At 33.4% G+C, this 19,941-nt stretch overlaps 1 protein-coding gene across 1 annotated transcript; it reads right to left on the bottom strand.

Moving 5' to 3' along the window:
• Positions 1 to 3,925: 3,925 nt before the first annotated feature.
• LOC107469555 (jasmonate-induced oxygenase 2) lies at positions 3,926 to 6,642 on the bottom strand. Its single transcript, XM_016088930.3, has 3 exons — positions 6,020 to 6,642; positions 5,050 to 5,383; positions 3,926 to 4,356 (listed from the first exon to the last, which is right to left on the bottom strand). Exons 1-3 carry the CDS (start codon positions 6,487 to 6,489, stop codon positions 4,099 to 4,101), a joined length of 1,062 nt encoding a protein of 353 aa, XP_015944416.1. The 5' UTR covers positions 6,490 to 6,642; the 3' UTR covers positions 3,926 to 4,098.
• Between the last annotated feature and the right edge of the window lie 13,299 nt (positions 6,643 to 19,941).

Raw genomic sequence — 19,941 nt, 5'->3', positions numbered from 1 at the left:
AATAATTTCTTATTTATGGGTTAATTAGCCATTAATTAACCGGGTTTTACATTCTACCCACTTAATTGGGACTTTTGCCTACTAAATTTGAATTCAATTACCTGAGAATAAGTGCAGGTAATCAATTCGCATCTCCGACTCAAGTTCTCGAGTGTGTTCCTCAACACCACCTCGACTCCATGCCACTTTGACTAACGAAACCTCTTTTCCGTGCAACCGTTTGATACTAGTATCGTCAATTCTGACCGGAGCCACTAGAAGCGTCAAATCTTCCTTTAACTGAACCGATTCAGGTTCTAACACATGGCTAGCATCAGTTGTATACTTCCGAAGCTGCGACACATGAAATATGTCGTGCAGGCTCGAAAGATGAGGTGGTAGAGCCATCAGATACGCCACCGGTCCAACCCTCTCCAAGATCTGAAACGGACCAATATACCGAGGATTCATCTTCTTTCTCTTTAATTGCCCTACCTACCCTTTTGGTTGGAGTAACCTTAAGGAAAATATGGTCTCCTTCCTCAAACTTCAAGGGCTTCCGCCCCTGATCGGCGTAACTCTTCTGACGACTTTGAGCAGTAAGTATCCTATTTCAGATTTTCTTAACTTGTTCAGTGGTCTCAGCTATCATCTCTGGCCCCAACAAGCCTTTCTCCCCAACTTCATATCAGCATAGCGGAGATTGACATTTTCTCCCATATAAAGCCTCATACGGAGCCATTCCGATGCTTGCATGGTAGCTATTATTGTACGCAAACTCCACTAGCGGCATATATCGATCCCAGCTCGTCGACTGATCCAGAACATAAGCCCTCAACATATCTTCCAAGGTTTGGATCGTCCTCTCGGATTGACCATCTGTTTGAGGATGGTAGGTTGTGCTCAAGCTTAATCGGATTCCAAAAGTTTTCTGAAATGCACTCCAAAACCTCGAAGTGAAATGAGGATCTCTATCAGAGATTATAGTAGCAGATACACCATAAAGTCTTGCAATCTCCTTTATGTATAACCGTGCTAGCTCCTTAAGAGTGTAAGTCATCCGAATGGGTAAAAAGTGAGCTGACTTCGTCAGTCAGTCCACAATCACCCAGATAACATCAAAACCGTCCCTAGTCCTTGGCAATCCCGACATAAAGTCCATCGTAATGCTTTCCCACTTCCATTACGGAACCTCTAAAGGTTGCAATGTCCCAGCAGGTCTCTGGTGTTCAATCTTCACCTTCTGACAGGTTAAACACTTTGAAACATATTCCGCCACATCATTCTTCATACTCGGCCACCAAAATATCGCCTTTAAATAATGGTACATCTTAGTACTTCCCGGGTGAATAGAGAATCCGCTTTTGTGTGCTTCCTTTAAGATATCTTGCCGCAACGTGCCAACATCCGGCACAATGATCCTACCCTTGAATCTCCATAGCCAATCTTTATCTTCCGACACTCTCCACTGTTTTCCTTGCTCAATGGCCAGTAACACCTTTGGTAACACGTCATCGTTTTCATGAGCCTTTAGGGGTTCGGATTTAAACTCACTTGAGATCTGTAATCGACTCAAACACATACAGAGTCCCGGACACTTCTTGAACACCAATCTTCAGACTCTCGAATTCCTTGAGCAACTCTTCCTCTCGAAGCATCATCCAAGCAGCATACAACGACTTCCGACTTAATGCATCCGCCACTACATTCACCTTCCCTGGATGGTAATTCAACTCAAAGTCGTAGTCCTTCAATAATTTCATCCACCTCCTCTGTCTCATATTAAGCTCTTTTTGATTAAAGAGATATTTCAACCTCTTGTGATCAGAGAACACTTGGAACTTAACCCCATAGAGGTAATGCCTCCACTCCTTTAGCGTAAACACAACCGCAGCGAGCTCCAAATCGTGCTTAAGGTAATTAACTTCGTGAGGTCTCAACTGACGTGAGGTATACGCCACCACATTACGATGCTGCATCAGCACGCACCTTAGACCCTTCAGTGAGGCATTGCAGTACACATCAAATGACTCATTTGGCTCAGGTAACACCAACACAGGTGCAGTGGTCAACTTTTGCTTCAACGCCGGAAAACTCTCCTCAAACTCAGAAGTCCAAACAAATGGCGCGTCCTTGCGGGTTAACCTTGTTAACGGCAAAGCTATCTACGAAAAGCCTTTGATGAATCTTCGATAATAGCCAGCTAAGCCCAGAAAACTCCTTATCTCAGTTATTGAGGTTGGTCGCCCCCAATTCATTACCGCCTCCACCTTAGATGGGTCTACTGCTATCCCTTGCTTACTCACCACGTGACCCAAAAACTTAAAAATCAGAGACTTAGAAGTATGAAATTTGGCTTTTAAAACTAAAAAATCAATTACGGGAAGAAAACTAGATCACGCGTGCGCGTCGCCCACGCTCACGCGTGAAACGCTAAAAAGTTCATCAACGTGTATGCGTCACCCACGCGCACGCGTGGATGGAAAAACAGCTAAGTGACGCCCACGCGTCAGCCACGCGTCAGCCACGCGTACGCGTGGGTGCGGTTTGTGCCCCACGCACAAAACTAGCACAAATCTCGCACGACTCTCGGGAATCAGGCTGGGCATTGGGTGCAGCACACCGACGCGTACGCGTCTACCACACGCACGCGTGGGTAGTGAAAACAATGCGTACGTGTCAGTGACGCCTACGCGTGGGTGCGCGATTTTCCAAAATTTTTTCTAAGTTAAAAACTGCAGAATTCACAGTTTCAAACCCCAATCTTCCGACAGACATAACTTCTTCGTTTCAAATCATTTTTCGCCTGTTCTTCGAACGACATGAACATCCCCGATCCATTTTCATTTCTAAACAAGTTTGGCATAAAACAGGGATCCGAAGTCCAAGTTATGCTCCGTCAAAATATGCACAAAAACCATATTTTCATACAAAACCACAAAGTGCCATTTTCAAAACAAACCAATTTCAACCCTTTTAGAAATCAACCAAAATATACCAATTTCAACTCTTTTTGAAATCAACCCAAAACATACCAAAAATCAACCATTCAACAACATCAACTATTCAATGCCTATCTTAGGGCTTCAAGCCTATGTTTTCACACCACATTACATTTTAGATACAGAAAACCGAGACCATACCTTAGCCGATTTTTCCTGCTCAATCAGAGCACTTCCAAATCACTTTTTCACAAGCTCTCAAGGTCTCAACACCTCCAAGAACAGATTTTTAGCACACCAAGACCCTTTTTCAAACTTTCCAAAATCTCAATCAAGCTTCAATATTCACATACACACTACCTAAGCCACAATTATCACATCCAATTCAACAACTCAATACACAAACATCATAAAACAACAAATTCCACTAGGATTGAGAATCTTACCACACCCAAGGTTCAAGGAGAAAAGATTAATCTTCTCTTTCAAGAGAGTTGGGTCCTATAACATCGAAGAGCCCAAAATCTCAACACTTTTTTCCATGAAATTCGAAATTAAGGGATGAAGAATTGAAATGATTTCGTGACTTACCTCAAAAATAAAGTAGTGGGTTTTGTAGAGCTCTCTGCGGTGAACGCGTGGCCGCAAACGGTGCGACAATTGAAGCTCTAAATCAAAAGTAATGGTGGTTTGAAGATCAAGTGAGAGATAGAACTTTGAGAGAGTGTTCTTCCCCTCCCTTTCCCATTTTTCAGCGTGAATGAGTGTTAGTGAGGAGAGAGAATGCTGAAAATTAGAGTTTTAGGTTTAGTTTAGTTGGGGCAAGGGCCCAATATGGGTTCGGTTTGCCTAATTTGGCCCGTTCGATCAAATCTTGGTTCGATTTCTATAAAATTGATATCGAAATTCTCATCTCAATTTCTTCTATCATATTAAACCTTAAAAATCACATTTTTTATTTTTTAACATAATTTTTCATTTATGAATTAATTAGCCATTAATTAAACGAATTTTACATGAGACGTGTCTTCTATATGTACCATAATATTGCATAATAACATAGACAAGAATATTTTGCCCAACACATTATGCCTTATTTAAGTGCAGAGCCATATATATACATTCAAACATACATACGTACATATATGTGTGGGCACTTCAATTCTATTCAATTTATTTAAGCTATCTTAAAGTGATGAATTTGGATATTTTCCACATTTTGTTTCTGAAAATTGCTGTCCTTTCGGTGGATAAGAAACTTGCCCCACTTGTATGGCCTATATTTTGGAGGGTTGTTCTCATTTGTTAGCTCCTCCAATGGCTTCACTTCCGTGTCATGTGCAGGGAACAAGAAGTACGGAGTTGAAAACCTTTCTTTTTCTGAATTAACCATCACTCTGTGCTCCACACTCTCATATGCATCGTTGCTCCAAACCTGCACCAAACAATAGTAATCCTAAAGTATAACCACCTCATCTTAACTAATCACAGCATTCAATAATTCATAAATTAGGAAGAAAAAATACGTTTTTTCCCCTTTTCTTTTTAATTTTTTTAAGAACGTTATTGAAAAAAATAATATTTAAAAAAATGAATCACAAAATAAGTCATTGAGATAAAAATAATTAAATAATCTTTAAAGAAATAAATTTTAAAATAAGACTTTAAAAGATTTTAAACTTTGACAAAAATAATTATTTTTTTTTAAACAAATAACAAACAACTTTTGTATTTGATAAATAAATTTTGCATTTGATCTAATTAAGAATTTTTAGATAACTATTTAAAAGATACTTACCAAAAATAGAATAAAATTTAATTTCTAAACCTCTTTTTCATTTTTCTTAAAAAGATTTGTCATTAAAAAAAAGAGAATATTTACTTGCCATAGAATTATCAAACTTAAAATATATATTCGGCTATTTTAATTATATTTTAATTACGTTTAAAAAAATTATATCTAATATTCAGCTATTTTTATTACGTTTTAAATTTTGAAAAAATATAGTAAAATTATTCTTTAAGTGATATAAATTTAAATTTTCCACAGTACGTATAGCAGCATATCCTACAAAAAATTTCCACAATATAGAGTTTAAACTATAGTTATAGTGGCACTAATTAGTACCTGCATAATATCACCAACATTGATGATATAAGCATTGGGGGTTGGTTCCACTCTGACCCACTCTTGGTCCGTCTTGTGTTTGAGTTTCACTTCAAGCCCTCCAACATCATCTTGGGCAAGAATGGTTAAGGGACCAGGGTCCTTGTGTCGACCCACACCAAGAGCTAGGTGAGGGTAAGGGCATGGAGGATAGTGATTCAATCTGATAAAGCTGGTCTGATCTTTAAAGAATTCTTCAAATCTCTTAGCTTCAAGGCCTAAGCTCATGGCTATAAGCTCCATCAACTTGCGTCCTAGCTTTTCCATCTCTTCAATATACTCTTTAATTATATCTCTAAACATCATTTTGTAAAGAGAAAGTGTCACGTTATTTGAATATCTAGAAATTAATGTTAAATAATTGACATATAAAATTGTATTTGGATTCTATCTCTCACGCAACAAATACAAAACTAAGATATTATGGGAAATTAAACTTTTGGAACTTTTGCAACTAATATATTCAGTCAACCTTTTCATTACGCGAATTTTTTTTTTTTTGCATAATTTAAAAAATATAGAGAATATATCAAATTTGAATTTTGGTTTTTTGTTTTCTTTTCACAATCAAACAAATTAAAAATAATATAAAAACTTAATTAAAAAAATATAAAAATATAATTATAAATTTAATAAAATTATAGAAAACAACAAGTAAATAAACCTTTTTAAAATAATATGTTTAAAAAGCTTTATTTTCTTTAATTGTTAGATATATTATTTGACCGTTATATTTAATCATATTAACAAAAATAATTATATTTACATTAAATATATAAATAATAATCATTTAAAAGAATGAACGTAATTAATTATATAATCATGTAAAATATTTTATATTAATATGTAAAGTGTATTAAACTTAATCTATATTTTTAAGAGAAATAAAAAAGTAAATTAAATATGTTTAATTTTATGGCGATGAAAATACCTGAAACCTGGAGGATAGTGAGGAGATTTATTAGTCCACTGAACGAGTCTATCATCAGATTCATGAGAAGTGAGAGGAACAAGGGTTGGATCTTTTGTAAGAAAATCAAAGACTTCCTTCCAATCCCTAACATTCTTTGTATGCTCAGTGTCATAGTAACCGCTTGGAGACGTTTCATCTCTGCTAACCTTCTTCTTATCTTCTAAGCTTTGTGCAAAGAACTTCTTGGAAGCTTCCTGAAGCTTCTCCCTCAGAGAGATGGAAACACCGTGGTTTATAACTTGGAAGAATCCCCATTCCTTGCATGCGCTTCCGATCTCCTTCACCAGCGCGTCCATGGAAGAAGGACAAGGGTTGGTTGTTGTTACTGGGGAGAGGTCGATCAATGGAATTCCTTGAGCTTGAGTTATGGAGAGACCCGGTCTGTGTTGTGGGTCTTGGACGAAAGCTTGGTCGATGTCTACTCCCATGGCTGTGTGCTATGCTATGCTATGATGATGATGATGATGATGAAGACGATGATGATGATGATGATGATGATGAATTGTGATGATATATTACTTTCAAGTGTGAGTGTGTGAGTAAGTAGGAATGAGTTTTTGTGGTAGGTGACTCACTTTGTTTCATTTCTCCAATTATTGATTTCTTAAACGAAAAGTTCATTCATTCTTTCTAGAAGAAAAACGTTATACAAAATCACAAGGCTTTTTACCACAAATTAATATAAAATAATATTGATTTTTAAAAATATTATTTACACATTAAAATTATTTATTAAAATTAGTTATTATGTAATTATTTAAAAATATATGATATATTAAAATTAATCATCATATATTTATATATATAAATACATATATTTTAATTTATTTTTAATATATATTTTATATTTTAACTAAAATTTTAATGATTGATTTTGTTGTATACTTAATATATGTATGTCGTATATATTATTATATTTTTCTGTTTTACTTTTATTTTTGTGTGATTAATATTAACGTGGAAAAAAAATGTATACATATGAAGTGGTTCTTGAGAATTTTTTAAAGAGGGACTAACGAATTATGTCAGACAGCTCTACTAATTAATGGTGTAAACTAACAAAAAGATTTATACATTTATTTGCCAAAATACACATTAATAATAAAAAATTAACAAATTAATAATTAAATGTCCGAAGCCACAAAAAGAAGATCTTTGAGATCCCGTTTTGGATATTACTTATTGTATTTGATGTAAAATGGGTTAATAGTCAAATTGTGTTTAAAAGATAAATTAATTTTTAAATTTATCTTTAAAATATTTTTTAATTAAATTATTTTTTTAAAAATTATGAATTAATTATATCTAACATACACGACACATAATATGTTTAATTAAAGGTTGACTAAATATGTTTACAAAAATTTATCAATTTAATCACTAAGTTAAAAAAATGACTAAATTAATAAATTTTTATAGATATATTTCATAATATCTAATTAGACATATGTAATATTATATATATTATCAATTAATATTTTATAACATCAATCTTTAAAAAAAATTATTAATAATAAAGTGACTGAAAGACAAATATTATTAACTCACAATTTTAAAGGACTAATTTAATTAAAAAATCTTTTAATAATAAATTTAAAAAATACTTTATCTTTTTTTAGAAACTAATTTAATTATTAACTCGATCTAAAATATATGTGAGAAAGGCATCATTCTATTTCATAAATGTATTTGACGCACGTTAAATATTTTTTTCAAAAGATTAACACAAACAGTAGCTACTAAAAATAATGAATATTAAAAATTAGTTATCAAATAAATTATTAGATATTTATTTATATTTATATATGTTGGTTTTTATATTTTTTTAATAAAGTAATTAATTACTAAAAAATTTAAATTTATCTGTCATAATAAAATAATTAAATTTATTATATATAAAAAAAATCAAATATTCTATAATAACATAATTAAACTTTTTTATAAACACTAAATATGTATTTTTTTTAATATAGTAGAAAGCATTAGTGCCAAGATATTTTTCACATAGTTTTTATTTTGGAAATATATTGGGGAGATTTTAAGGAATTCATTTGTATGATTATTGCTGCTTCAAGTAGATTCATTGAATGAGGACTAGATTTCGAATCGTATGTCTTTTTCATTTGTGTTCAGAATAGATACGTATATTATCACCAGATCAGATCAGTGGTGGAAGTGGAAAAGGGGCAACGACTCTTTCTTAAATTTTAATTTTTTATATGTAAATTTTATTAGTTTTAGTTTTTTTAATTTTATTTATTATATAAATATTTTTTATCTTTTTTCTAATATTTCATTTAGTTTCATTGCACTACATTTTTTTAATTAACATCAATACATTTTAATTAGTTCTTGTATATATGTGTAGGAAAGAAACTAATGAGTTTTTAGAAATGTATTACTCTCCACCTACAAATTATTTTTCGATACAAGTTTATACAAATTATTTATATTCACGCGCACACATTTTTTTGATGCTATTACTGCACATTGTAAATCCCGTATAATTAACGAATAATAGCCAATAAAAATTTTAAATAATTTTACCTAAAATTGGACCGAACCAGGCCCAAAATAGAGCCAAGACCCATCCAACCCACTTAATTGAATGAGCTTAGGCTCGCTTCTTCCTCATGCATGCTGAAACACTGAAGCTCAGCCAAGGGAAGGGAAGAACACCATCTAAAACACAAACCTTCACTTAGATATTCAAATCCAAATAACTTCTGATCCAGAGTACCGATCGTCGCATCGTTTGCGGTCACGCGACCGCAGCGTCGAGTTCTACAAAGCCCAATCTTTGATTAGGTATGAAATCCACTTTTTAGTTCCATTCTTCTCCTCCCACAAATTTTGAAAATTCAATGTATGATTGTGTTGAAATTTTGCTTGATTTCAGTGTTTAGGTTCGAATTAACTTGCGAATATTGTCGGATTTAGCCCACTTGAGCTGTGGGTAAGGTAAGCACCCTCAACCTCTTTGTGTAATATTGAATTAGTGAATTTCATATTGATTATAGTGGTAATTATGATGTTAGATTAAAAATTGGTTGTGGATAGAGTCAATTTGAGGAATTGGGAGCTTGAGATCAAGTTTTGGAGGCTAGGTCCTTTGGGGAGGGGCTGAGGTTGAGAAGCTTATGGTGCGGTGAATACTTGAGGTGTTCCGGGTTTATTGGAAAATCAGTCAAGGTATGGTTTCGGTTTTTTGTATCTAAAATATAATGTGTCGTGGAAACTTATGTTAGTGACCATAAAATAGGAATTGAATTGAATTGTTGATGTTGTTGTTTGTTAAGATTAAGTAATATGTATGTTAGTTAGTGATTTGGAAGTTGTGTTTGAGGCTCTTACGAATTATGTGTGTGACTTTGTATATGACATTGGTTGGTATGTATAAGAATTAGTGAATTTGAAGTTGTTATTGGTGTCATATTTATTGTGTTGTTGAGATAACACTTGATAGTGCTAATTGATGAGGCATATTGAAATATTATTGTGAACTTGAATTATTGAACTGAAATTGATGAAAAGTGGTGAATCGATGGGTTGTGGGAGGAATAAAGAGATTGAAATATGATTGAGGAAGGTTTGATGCTGTTATGGTAAGGTTTGGTTTGGTTTTGAAAGGTTTGAGATTGGTATGTTTTGAAAGTTGATGGTCTGTAAACTTAATGAAATCTTTTATTTTTGACAACTGTGACAGAGCATAACTTAGCCTCCAGACCTCCAAATCTTATCAAACTTATCTTGAAAGAAAATTTGGTTTGAGAGGTTTATATTGTTTGAAGAACGGATGAAAAATATTTTAAAACAAGAAAGTTATACGTGTTGGAAGTTTGGTATGCAAAGCTAAAATTCTGCAATATTTGAACATTTTGGCCACCCTGCATAACTCGCGTATGCAAGCCTCGCACGCGACGCGACCATTCTCTTTGGGTTTGATGTCTCACATACCCGAGCAGGTGTACGCATACGTGAGAGGTCAAATTTTTGCAGGGGCGCGTACGCAAAGATTGACACGTAACGTGAGTTCTCGTTTGGGGTTGCACATCTCGCGTACGCGGGCAAGGGGTCGCGTATGCAAGCCCTTGTTTTTTCAAAACATTGATTTTGCTTCTAAATGCGTTTCTCCAGCTTTCAAAATCCTTTTTACTCTTGTTCAAAGCCTGATAGGTGGAATTTGGGTAGTGGAGTATAATTAAGGTTGTGAGGAAGGTAATCTGTTGGTGAAGAAAGCGGTAAAGCTAATGATGAAACATGGCTGTTAATGATGATATGAATTCACTTATGATAATGACGAAAGTACTGCTTATGTATTGAGCCGGATGGATGTATTAATAAATGAATTATGGCTGAAAATGATTATATGATTATTGTTTATTATGTGGTTTGTTACACATCCAAATATCTGAGATACGAGTTTTCATGGGTAAAAACAGTGGCTTACCACCACGTGCTTCACGTTGAGACTCGATACTCTCTGACCCTATGTCATAAGTGTGGCTGGACACTTCTAGATGAGCTCGCCCCCGTGGATATACATCGGTGTGTGTTATATGATTATGATTTGAGATTTTTGGGGATGCACGACAGATGGATAGTCCAATGATTAGCTACCAGGACTTGTCAGATTGGCTATATATCCGACAGATGAAACTCATCAACCATAGGGCAGGCATACATCATATGCATTAATGTGTTTGTTTGGTGTGCTTTGTTTGGAATGCCTAACTAATCGCATAAACTACATGCTACCTGTTTATCTGTTGTATTTGAATTCTATGATTTCCTTGAATGTAATATCTATATTTCAAACAAATGGTTCCAGTGGTGGTCGGGAGGTTCGGAGGAGATGGAAAGGAGGGTGATAGAATGAAGATCCTTAGTTATTCGCCTAAGCTATTTTTGGTTTAGTTATGTTTTATAAGATTGATTCAATTGTCGAAAGTTCTAGGATTGCCTTTGGCTTTCCTGGGACCATATATGTTAGTTATGCAGGCACTGTTACCATGCTGAGTGTTGCGATAATTTATAACCACAGACTATTCGGCAAGTGTACCGGGTCGTATCAAGTAATACCTTATGTGAGTAAGGGTCGATCCCACGAGGATTGATAGATTAAGCAACAATATGTTTGATAGGCTTAGTTAGACAAACAAAAAATAGTGTTTGGAAGTTCAAAAGTATTAACAGTAAATTTAGAATATTAGGTAGCGTTTGTTTTCGGAGACAGGACACGGAGACATGGACAGTACATTCTTAAAAAGCGTTTGGAAGCAAAGACATGGAAACTGAACATATTGTCTCCGGGACAATTTTTTATACTTTTGTGTCCACTCTTCTACGAAGGACAATGATGGACACGGGATTTGGAAGAGGGATACGAACTGTTTTTATGAATTTTTTTTCTTTTTTGTCCATAGTGCTATTTTTTATTATTCCACTGTTACCCCTTCTTATTTTTCCTATTTTGCGTTATTCTCAGAAAGTATTTTTTTACTCCATGCTCTTTTTTTATCTCTACGTTCTTTTTCTTTCTCTTTTTTTCTCAGGTACTCTCTCCTTTTTATAAAATTTTTTATTGGACTGGATAATTTCTTTTTTCTTATCATTCTTACTTCAACATCATTTTAACCTTATATTATATTATTTGATTTGTAATAAAAATAATAACAAAAAAAATTAGTCTGGAGACTTTTAAAAGATAAATATTATAAAGGTAAAATTGATATTTTAAAATGCTAAAAAATAATTTATAAATTGTAATTGATTTTATATAATTTAAAGAAAAATTAATTTTTTGAAAAGAAAAATAAAATTTTAGAAAAAAAATTAATTTTCTAAATAAAAATAGATTTTTATGTGCAAAAATTAATTTTTTTCCATTTAAAAATGGATTTTTTTTAAAACTGATTTTGTATTTAAAATTAATTTGGCTTATTAACCTAAATGAAATTTTTTATTAATCAAACTCAGATTTTTTTGTTAATATTAACCATATGTATTTTTACATATTAATAATAAATTCAAAAAAAATAATTATATTTATAAATTTTATTTTAATATAAATACTATTATATAATTTTTTATTAAAATTTTTTACTGCTTCAAATATTTTTTTCAAGTTCCTACTGTCTGTACTCCTACGTACTCTCATTATTTATTAAATTAGTTTATACTAAAAAATTTAGAATCACATGGCTATTTTAGTCATTTTATATAATATTTTAGTCTTGTCCATATGTATCCAAACATAATACTGGACATTACATTAGTGTCATATCCATCTTATCCAAACACGATACACAAAACATAATTTTTAATGTCTCTGTCTTATTGTCTTTGTCTCAGTGTCCTGTTCTGTCCTGTCTCTACAAACAAACGCTACCTTAAAGATAGGCAGATTAATAAGTTGGGAATAAAATATTGAGAAGGCAGTTAAGGTTTCAGAGTTATCTATTTTTCTAGATTAACTTTTCTTACTAACTAATTTAATTATGCAGGATTTAATTCATGGCAAACTGTATATGACTAGACCCTAATTTCTTAGACATTTCTAGTCTCCTCTAAAATTCATCAACAGCCAATTCCTTGGTCAATTAATTCCAATTAGAGGGTGAAGTTCAAATTCCACTTTATATGCCACAAAAATTCTAATTACCCAAAAAATAAAAGGATTATATGTCACGTATCCTGTTAAATTCAGATAATTAAAATTTAGGAGAAGTTGTTTTCAAACTGTTGTTCAAGTATAGAGCTTTTCCAAGTTATACAAGAACTCAAATTGAAAGAGGGTCATACTTCCGTTCCACCCAAATTCATAAAATAAGGAGCGAAAACAATTCTTAAATTATAAATCCATGCATAAGTTAAAATAGAAAAAGAAATAAAATCAATCCATACAAATAGACAGAACTCCTAAGCTTAACAGTGGAGGTTTAGTTGCTCATGGAATGTGGAATGTAAATTTGTATAGAATTCCCTAATGGAATTCCCCTTATTGGAATCTCACCCCCTGATGGAACCTCCCCAATAGAAGAGAAGTCTCTCCTTTTTTTAACTAATCCTAATTAATTTAAAATCTAATATCTAAAATTTAGATAACATCTTTTCCTTTTTTCAAATTCAAATTTGAATTTAAATCAAAATTAACTAACAACTCTGCGTCTTTTAACGTGGGGACCACTTGGCTTCACTGGATCCACACCTAACTTAAGTGCTAAAATGGGGCCCAGAAATCACCCCCAATGGTTTCTGCGTTTTCTGCACGTGGCGCATGTCACACGTATACGCCAGTCACGCGTACGCGTCAGTCACGTGCACACGTCACCATGGAAAACTCCAAATCACGCATACGCGTCACTCCTCGCTGCCATCTCCTTTGATTCTTGTGCTGCAGAAACTCCATCAAATTCTGCCGAATACTACCTAAAATAAACAAAATTACAAAAGACTCAAAGTAGCATCCATATTGGTTAAAAGATAATTAATTCTTTATTAAACTCAACAATTTAGATGCAAATTCACTAGGAAAAGATAGAAAAGATGCTCACACATCACAACACCAAACTTAAACTGTTGCTTGTTCTCAAGCAACCAAAACTAATATAAGCTTAGGATGTGAATTTGCTTGAGAATGAGAGTTCGATTAAGCTCATGTCTCTTCTTATAGTGGGGTTTACAACTGCAATTCTGAATAGTTTTGGCATTTCACTTTATCCTTTGAAGTTCAGAATGATTGGAATCTATAGGAACTCAGAATTCAGATAGTGTTAGTAATTCTCCTAGTTTAGTATGTTGATTCTTGAACACAGCTACTTTATGAGTCTTGGCCGTGACCCTAATCATTTTGTTTTCCAGTATTACCACCGGATATATAAATGTCACAGACACATAACTGGTGAACCTTTTTAGATTGTGACTCAGCTTTGCTAGAGTCTCCAGTTAGAGGTGCCCAGAGTTCTTAAGCACACTCTTTTTGCTTTGGATCACAACTTTAACCACTCAGTCTCAAGTTTTTCACTTGACACCTTCACGCCACAAGCACATGATTAAGAACAGCTTAATTTAGCTGCTTAGGCCAGGGTTTTATTTCTTTGAGCCCTCTTATCCATTAATGCTCAAAGCCTTGGATCCTTTTTACCATTTGCCTTTTAGTTTAAAGGGTTATTGGCTTTTTCTACTTGCTTTTTTTCTCTTTATTTTTTATTTTATTTTATTTTTTCGCAAGCTTTGTGTTTTTCACTACTTTTTCTTACTTCAAGAATCAATTTTATGATTTATCAATAACATTTTTCTTTTTTTTCATCATTCTTTCAAGAGCCAACAATTTTAACATTCATAAACTTCACTATAAAAAATATGCACTGTTCATGTCATACATTCAGAATTACAGAAAATACCACCACATTTAAGTAAATAAGACTGCTTTTAAAATTAACTTAATTTCTCATGCAATACATCACTTCTGTATTTTTTATTTGAATTCAAGCTCAGTGAGTAATACATGAGACATCTTTTTTAGAATTAAAGCAATTAAGAAAAAAGTTAAACTAGTCCTAGTATTCTAACTAATAAAGGATCATGCAACAAACAAAGAAAAATAGCAAAAAATCGGAACGTAACATAGAAAAAGAGGGGAGGAATAAAAAAATGAAAGGAACTCAACCACCTTAGTTATCCTAGCGGTCGTTTTATTCTTCAGGTTGTGCTCCTCAGTGAAGATGATTCGCCTCCCTTTTGGTGCCATAGGAATAAACAAAAAACCCTTAAGTGAAGCGTCAACACCAAACTTAAAGGTTTGCTTGTCCTCAAGCAAAGAAGAACTGAAAATAGAAAGAGACAAATATTATAATGAAAGAAAAAGAAAAGGATAAAAGAACAAGAGAGAATTTGGATTGGGAGGGGAAAGAAAACTAAAACTTGGGCGGCAAACTAGTGGAGTTGTGCAGCGCAAGTAACGTGTACGCGTGGGTCGCGGAATTTTCTTAACGACGCGTTCCACCCAAATTCATAAACCATAAAATAGTGGTTTATCAGTCATACTTCCGTTCCACCCAAATTCATAAAATAAAGAGCAAAAACAATTCTTAAATTATAAATCCATGCATAAGTTAAAATAGAAAAAGCAATAAAATCAATCCATACAAATAGACAGAGCTCCTAACCTTAACAGTGGAGGTTTAGTTGCTCACGGAATGTGAAATGTAAATTTGTATAGAATTTTCTAATGGAATCCCCCTTATTGAAATCTCACCCCCTGATGGAACCTCCCCAATAGAAGAGAAGTCTCTCCTTTTTATAACTAATCCTAATTAATTTAAAATTTAAGATAATATCTTTTCCTATTTTCAAATTCAAATTTGAATTTAAATCAGAATTAACTAACTACTCCGCGTCTTGTAACGTGGGGACCACTTGGCTTCACTGGATCCGCGTCTAACTTGGGTGCTAAAATGGGGCCCAGAAATCACCCCAGCGGTTTCTGCGTTTTCTGCACGTGGCGCATGTCACGCATACGCGTTAGTCACATGTATGCGTCGATGGCCTTTTTCGCGAGTCACGCGGACACGTCGGTGACGCGCACGCGTCGCCGTGCGAATCTTCAAATCACGCGTACGCATCAGTCACGCGCACGCGTCGCCATGGAAAGCTCCAAATCATGCGTACGCGTCAGTCACGCGTACGCATCCTCCTTGCTGCCATCTCCTTTGATTCTTGTGCTGCAGAAACCTCATCAAATTCCGCCGAATGCTACCTAAAATAAATAAAATTGTAAATGACTCAAAGTAGCATCCATATTGGTTAAAAGATAATTAATTCTTTATTAAACTCAACAATTTAGATGCAAATTCACTAGGAAAAGATAGAAAAGATGCTCACGCATCACTGAGAACATCTGGTTCTCACCCCATATATATTCTGTGGTTTTTAGATGCAGGACATTGATAAACCCAATTTTATCGGTTATTTTGAATTAAATTGAGTGGATTCTGTCAATTCTTTTCACACTTATTCATGTAAATTGCATGTTTTGATGATTCCTTCCTAATTATGCTTCATAGGTCAAAACATGCTTCTTAGACCTTAAAAATGCTAATTCTTAAATCTTTTGTTATTACCATTCGATGCCGTGATTGGTTTGTTAAATGATTTCAGAGTTTATAGGGCAGGAATGGTTTGGAGGAAGGAAAAGAGGCATGCAAAAGTGGAAGGAGCACAAGAAATTGAAGAATTGAGAAGCTAGTACCGACGCGCACGCGTGCCTGACGCGTACACGTGGATAAGTGCATTAGTTAGAGTAGCTTACGCGCACGCGTGATAAGCAAAGATCGACTGACGCGCACGGGTGATCTTCCGCGCACACGTGGTCTATGAAGAGTCCAGCTGACGCATATGCGTCGACGACGCGTACGCATGACAAGCACCACGTGCCTCACTTAAGAAAATACGCTGGGGGCGATTTCAGAGCCTTCTGATGGCCCAGTTTCTAGCCCATTCTGCAGATTAGAGACTAGGAGTGAAGGAGAAAGGAGAGACACATTCCATTGGCTTAGTTTTAGATAGTTTTTAATTTCTAAAGAGAGGACTTCTCACTTCTCTCTAGGTTTTAGGGTTTCTTGCTCTTTTTCATTTAAATCCTTGGTTTAGATCTTTTCTAATTTCAGTTATTATTATTCTAATTGTGGTTTCTACTCTCCAATTTACTTAGCATTCTTGCAATTTTATTTGTTTTGGATCTTGCTTTTGGATCTTTTTGAATTTTGATTTTATTAATGCATTGAAGTTTTTCATGTCCCAATTGTGTTAGTTGAATTGTTATTGTTGATTATTGCTAATGGGTACCTTTGATTTGGATTTATTTTCCAATTTTATGATGTCTTCTTTTAGTGCACATAAGGTGTTTGTGAAAATACATTTTATGATTATGGAGTAGATTTTTACACTTGGCTTTGGGGTTGAGTATTGGAAACTATTGAAATGAAAAAACCTATGGTTGATTGAATATTGGAAGTTGCTAGTTAGTTTGAACTTCACTAAAGCTAGTCTTTCACTATGAGTTTACTAGAACTTGTGAACTCAAGTTAATTGTATTCACTTGACCTTCCTTCATTTGTTAGAGGATATCTAAGTGGAAGCAATTGACAATTTCCATCACAAGTGATAATGACAATAAGGATAGGAACTCTAATTCTCCCCCTAGCCAAGACCTTTATATTAATTGATTATTATTCACCCCTACTAGCTTTCGATTCCTAATTTTCTCACTTTAATTTCATAGCTCTTGTTCTTATATGTTTTAGTTGTAGTTATTTTGATACATTCTTGTTATCTATTTGTTGCTTTTACATAATTGTCATTTTACTTCTTCCGTATGCAATCCAAAAATCCCAAAAATTCCTAACCAACAATGTGCATTTTAGTGTAAGTCCTTGGAAGAACGACTCGGGATTCTACTCCCGGTTATTGATTTCAGTGTTGTGACATCCTCTTATTAAACTTTGATTAGGGATATCTCGTCGGTTGGGACTATACTTTGCGACATTGAATTGAGAAAAATCCTTTGGTGAATTCTTAACCGGCATTTATCCTTCATTAAATGTAAGGCACCTCGTTGAGGAATACTGGGAGCTTCTTACAGCAATGACCTTTGTATTTCGGGACTTATTTTGGCTTGATGTATATATGTAGATATTTATTATCTCTACTATTGATGTATATGATACTTTATCCCTCTTAGAGGTTGATTTGGAGAAACAGGTTCTGTAAGCTGTCTTTTAGGCTATTTTGGGATTCTTATGTATATATGTATATATGCATATGTGCTCTGGCCGATTTTAAACTTTGTAAGCCGAGTCAGAAGCTTTTCTATTTGCATCTTGAAATTCCTTTATGTATATATGTCGCTTTTCGCTTATCCTATCTGGTTTACGCTATTGCTTATGTGAGTGCTGCGCTTTTCTGTTTAACGCTTTTGTTATACCCTTCCTTCAAAGGCTCCTAGATAAAACTTTTTTAATCTATAATCTATATATATAATTTTACTTTTAGAGATCGTAATACCTCATCACCTCAATTTTATGACATAAGACATTGTGTGGTAGGGCGTTACACACGTTCTTCTTCTTGCAGCACGTTCTTCCTCGTTATCTCCTCTTTCTTTTTTCATTCAAATTTCTTCTCCTCCTTCTTTTTCCTCCTTCTTCTCCATCATCAGTTATCTTGTTGTTGAAGATAATGAATAATTCAAGTTCATATTGTCAATTGAACTAAAAAAAATTGATTATTATTTTGAATCCAATCAAGTGGCTGAGGTGTAGTTTGATTCTAGTTAATATTTTCGTTAGTAGTTTATGATTCTATAGGTGAATAATATTTTTGTTTGTGAAAATTATTGTTCATCGTTGATGGGTTGAATTGAATGTAATGTAAAAGTTCTGCATTAGAGAAAACATTTTTCTGTATTTGCAGCAAATTTGGGTGTAACACGAAGATATTTGGGTGTAATACGAAGATATTTGAGTGTATTATTTAAGAATTTTCGGTATATGTGTACTGATAAGTTCTGCATAATTCAAAACTCTTCTTCTCCCTCTTCCTCATCTTCTGTTGCTTCTTTTTCTTCTTCTTTTTCATTATCATCATCATCATCTTTTTTTCTTATTCATATATTTTCTTGTTTTATCATTTCAAATTTTTTCTTATTTTTCTCTCTTAACAAGAATAAAACAAAAAAAATCAAACAAAAAAGAAGAAGAAACACAAAATGATACAAAATTACTTAGAAGAGGATGAATTTATATTCATTCAACTAAAAGAAAGAAAGAAATAAGGAAAAAAGAAGAAGAAAAAATGTAGCATTAGAAGAAATATTTTTTCTATATTTGCAGCAAATTTGAGTGTAACACGAAGATATTTGGGTGTACATGAAGATATTTGAGTGTATTATTTAAGAATTTTTGGTGTATATGTGCTGATAAGTTCTGCATAATTCAAAAGTCTTCCTCTTCCTCTTTCTCATCTTTTGCTGCTTCTTCTTCTTCATCTTCCTCTTTCTCATCTTTTGCTGCTTCTTCTTCTTCATCTTCTTATTTCACATTCTCATAATTCTTTTTGGGAGGAAAAAATCAAACAAAGAAGAAAAAAATACATAATGTTGCAAAATCAATAGAAAGAGGAGAAGGAAAAAAATACAGTAACAATAACAGTAATAAAAAAATGACAATGAAGATGAAACATGCGAAGAAAAAGGAGGAGAAATGTAAAGAAGAAGGAGAAGAAGAAGATGAAGAAAGAGGAAGAGGAGGAACGCAGGATACAAAGAAAAACAACGTGATTTTCATGCGTGTTATGTAAGTAGATTTTGTTGGGTTAAAGTTAACTTGTATGACTTATATGCTAAAAAAATTCGTATATGTAGCAGTACTCTTCAAAAATTTGTTTGACAAATTAAAAACTTATATTTAATTGTCAAAATATTTTTCAACGGCTTGTATGATATTACATTTGAAATCTTTGGCACATATGTTTTTCTAAAATTTAATAATAAAATAAAAATAATTATCTTTCAACAACAAAATTTATTTTACTTACTCTCTCTCTGTACATATATATAAACATAATTTATTCTCAATAATATTTTGAAATTATTTAATTGATCAATTAAATTAGTCAATGGTTTTTTGGTAGGGATTGGGATTTTATAAGATTGTATGAAAAGTTAGGCTTGCACGGCACAATATCTTTCCAGTGATATCCACAAGTAAGATTACAAAAAATAATCTTAACTTCCACGTGATTAATTAAAAAATATTACATGTATACTGAAAATAACCGCTCTCTATATTATGATTAGCACATTAACGTCAATCAATTTT

This window comes from Arachis duranensis, chromosome 10 (genome assembly GCF_000817695.3).
Source record: "Arachis duranensis cultivar V14167 chromosome 10, aradu.V14167.gnm2.J7QH, whole genome shotgun sequence".
NCBI classification, from domain to species: domain Eukaryota; kingdom Viridiplantae; phylum Streptophyta; class Magnoliopsida; order Fabales; family Fabaceae; genus Arachis; species Arachis duranensis.
This window is presented reverse-complemented; position numbering and strand designations above follow the sequence as displayed.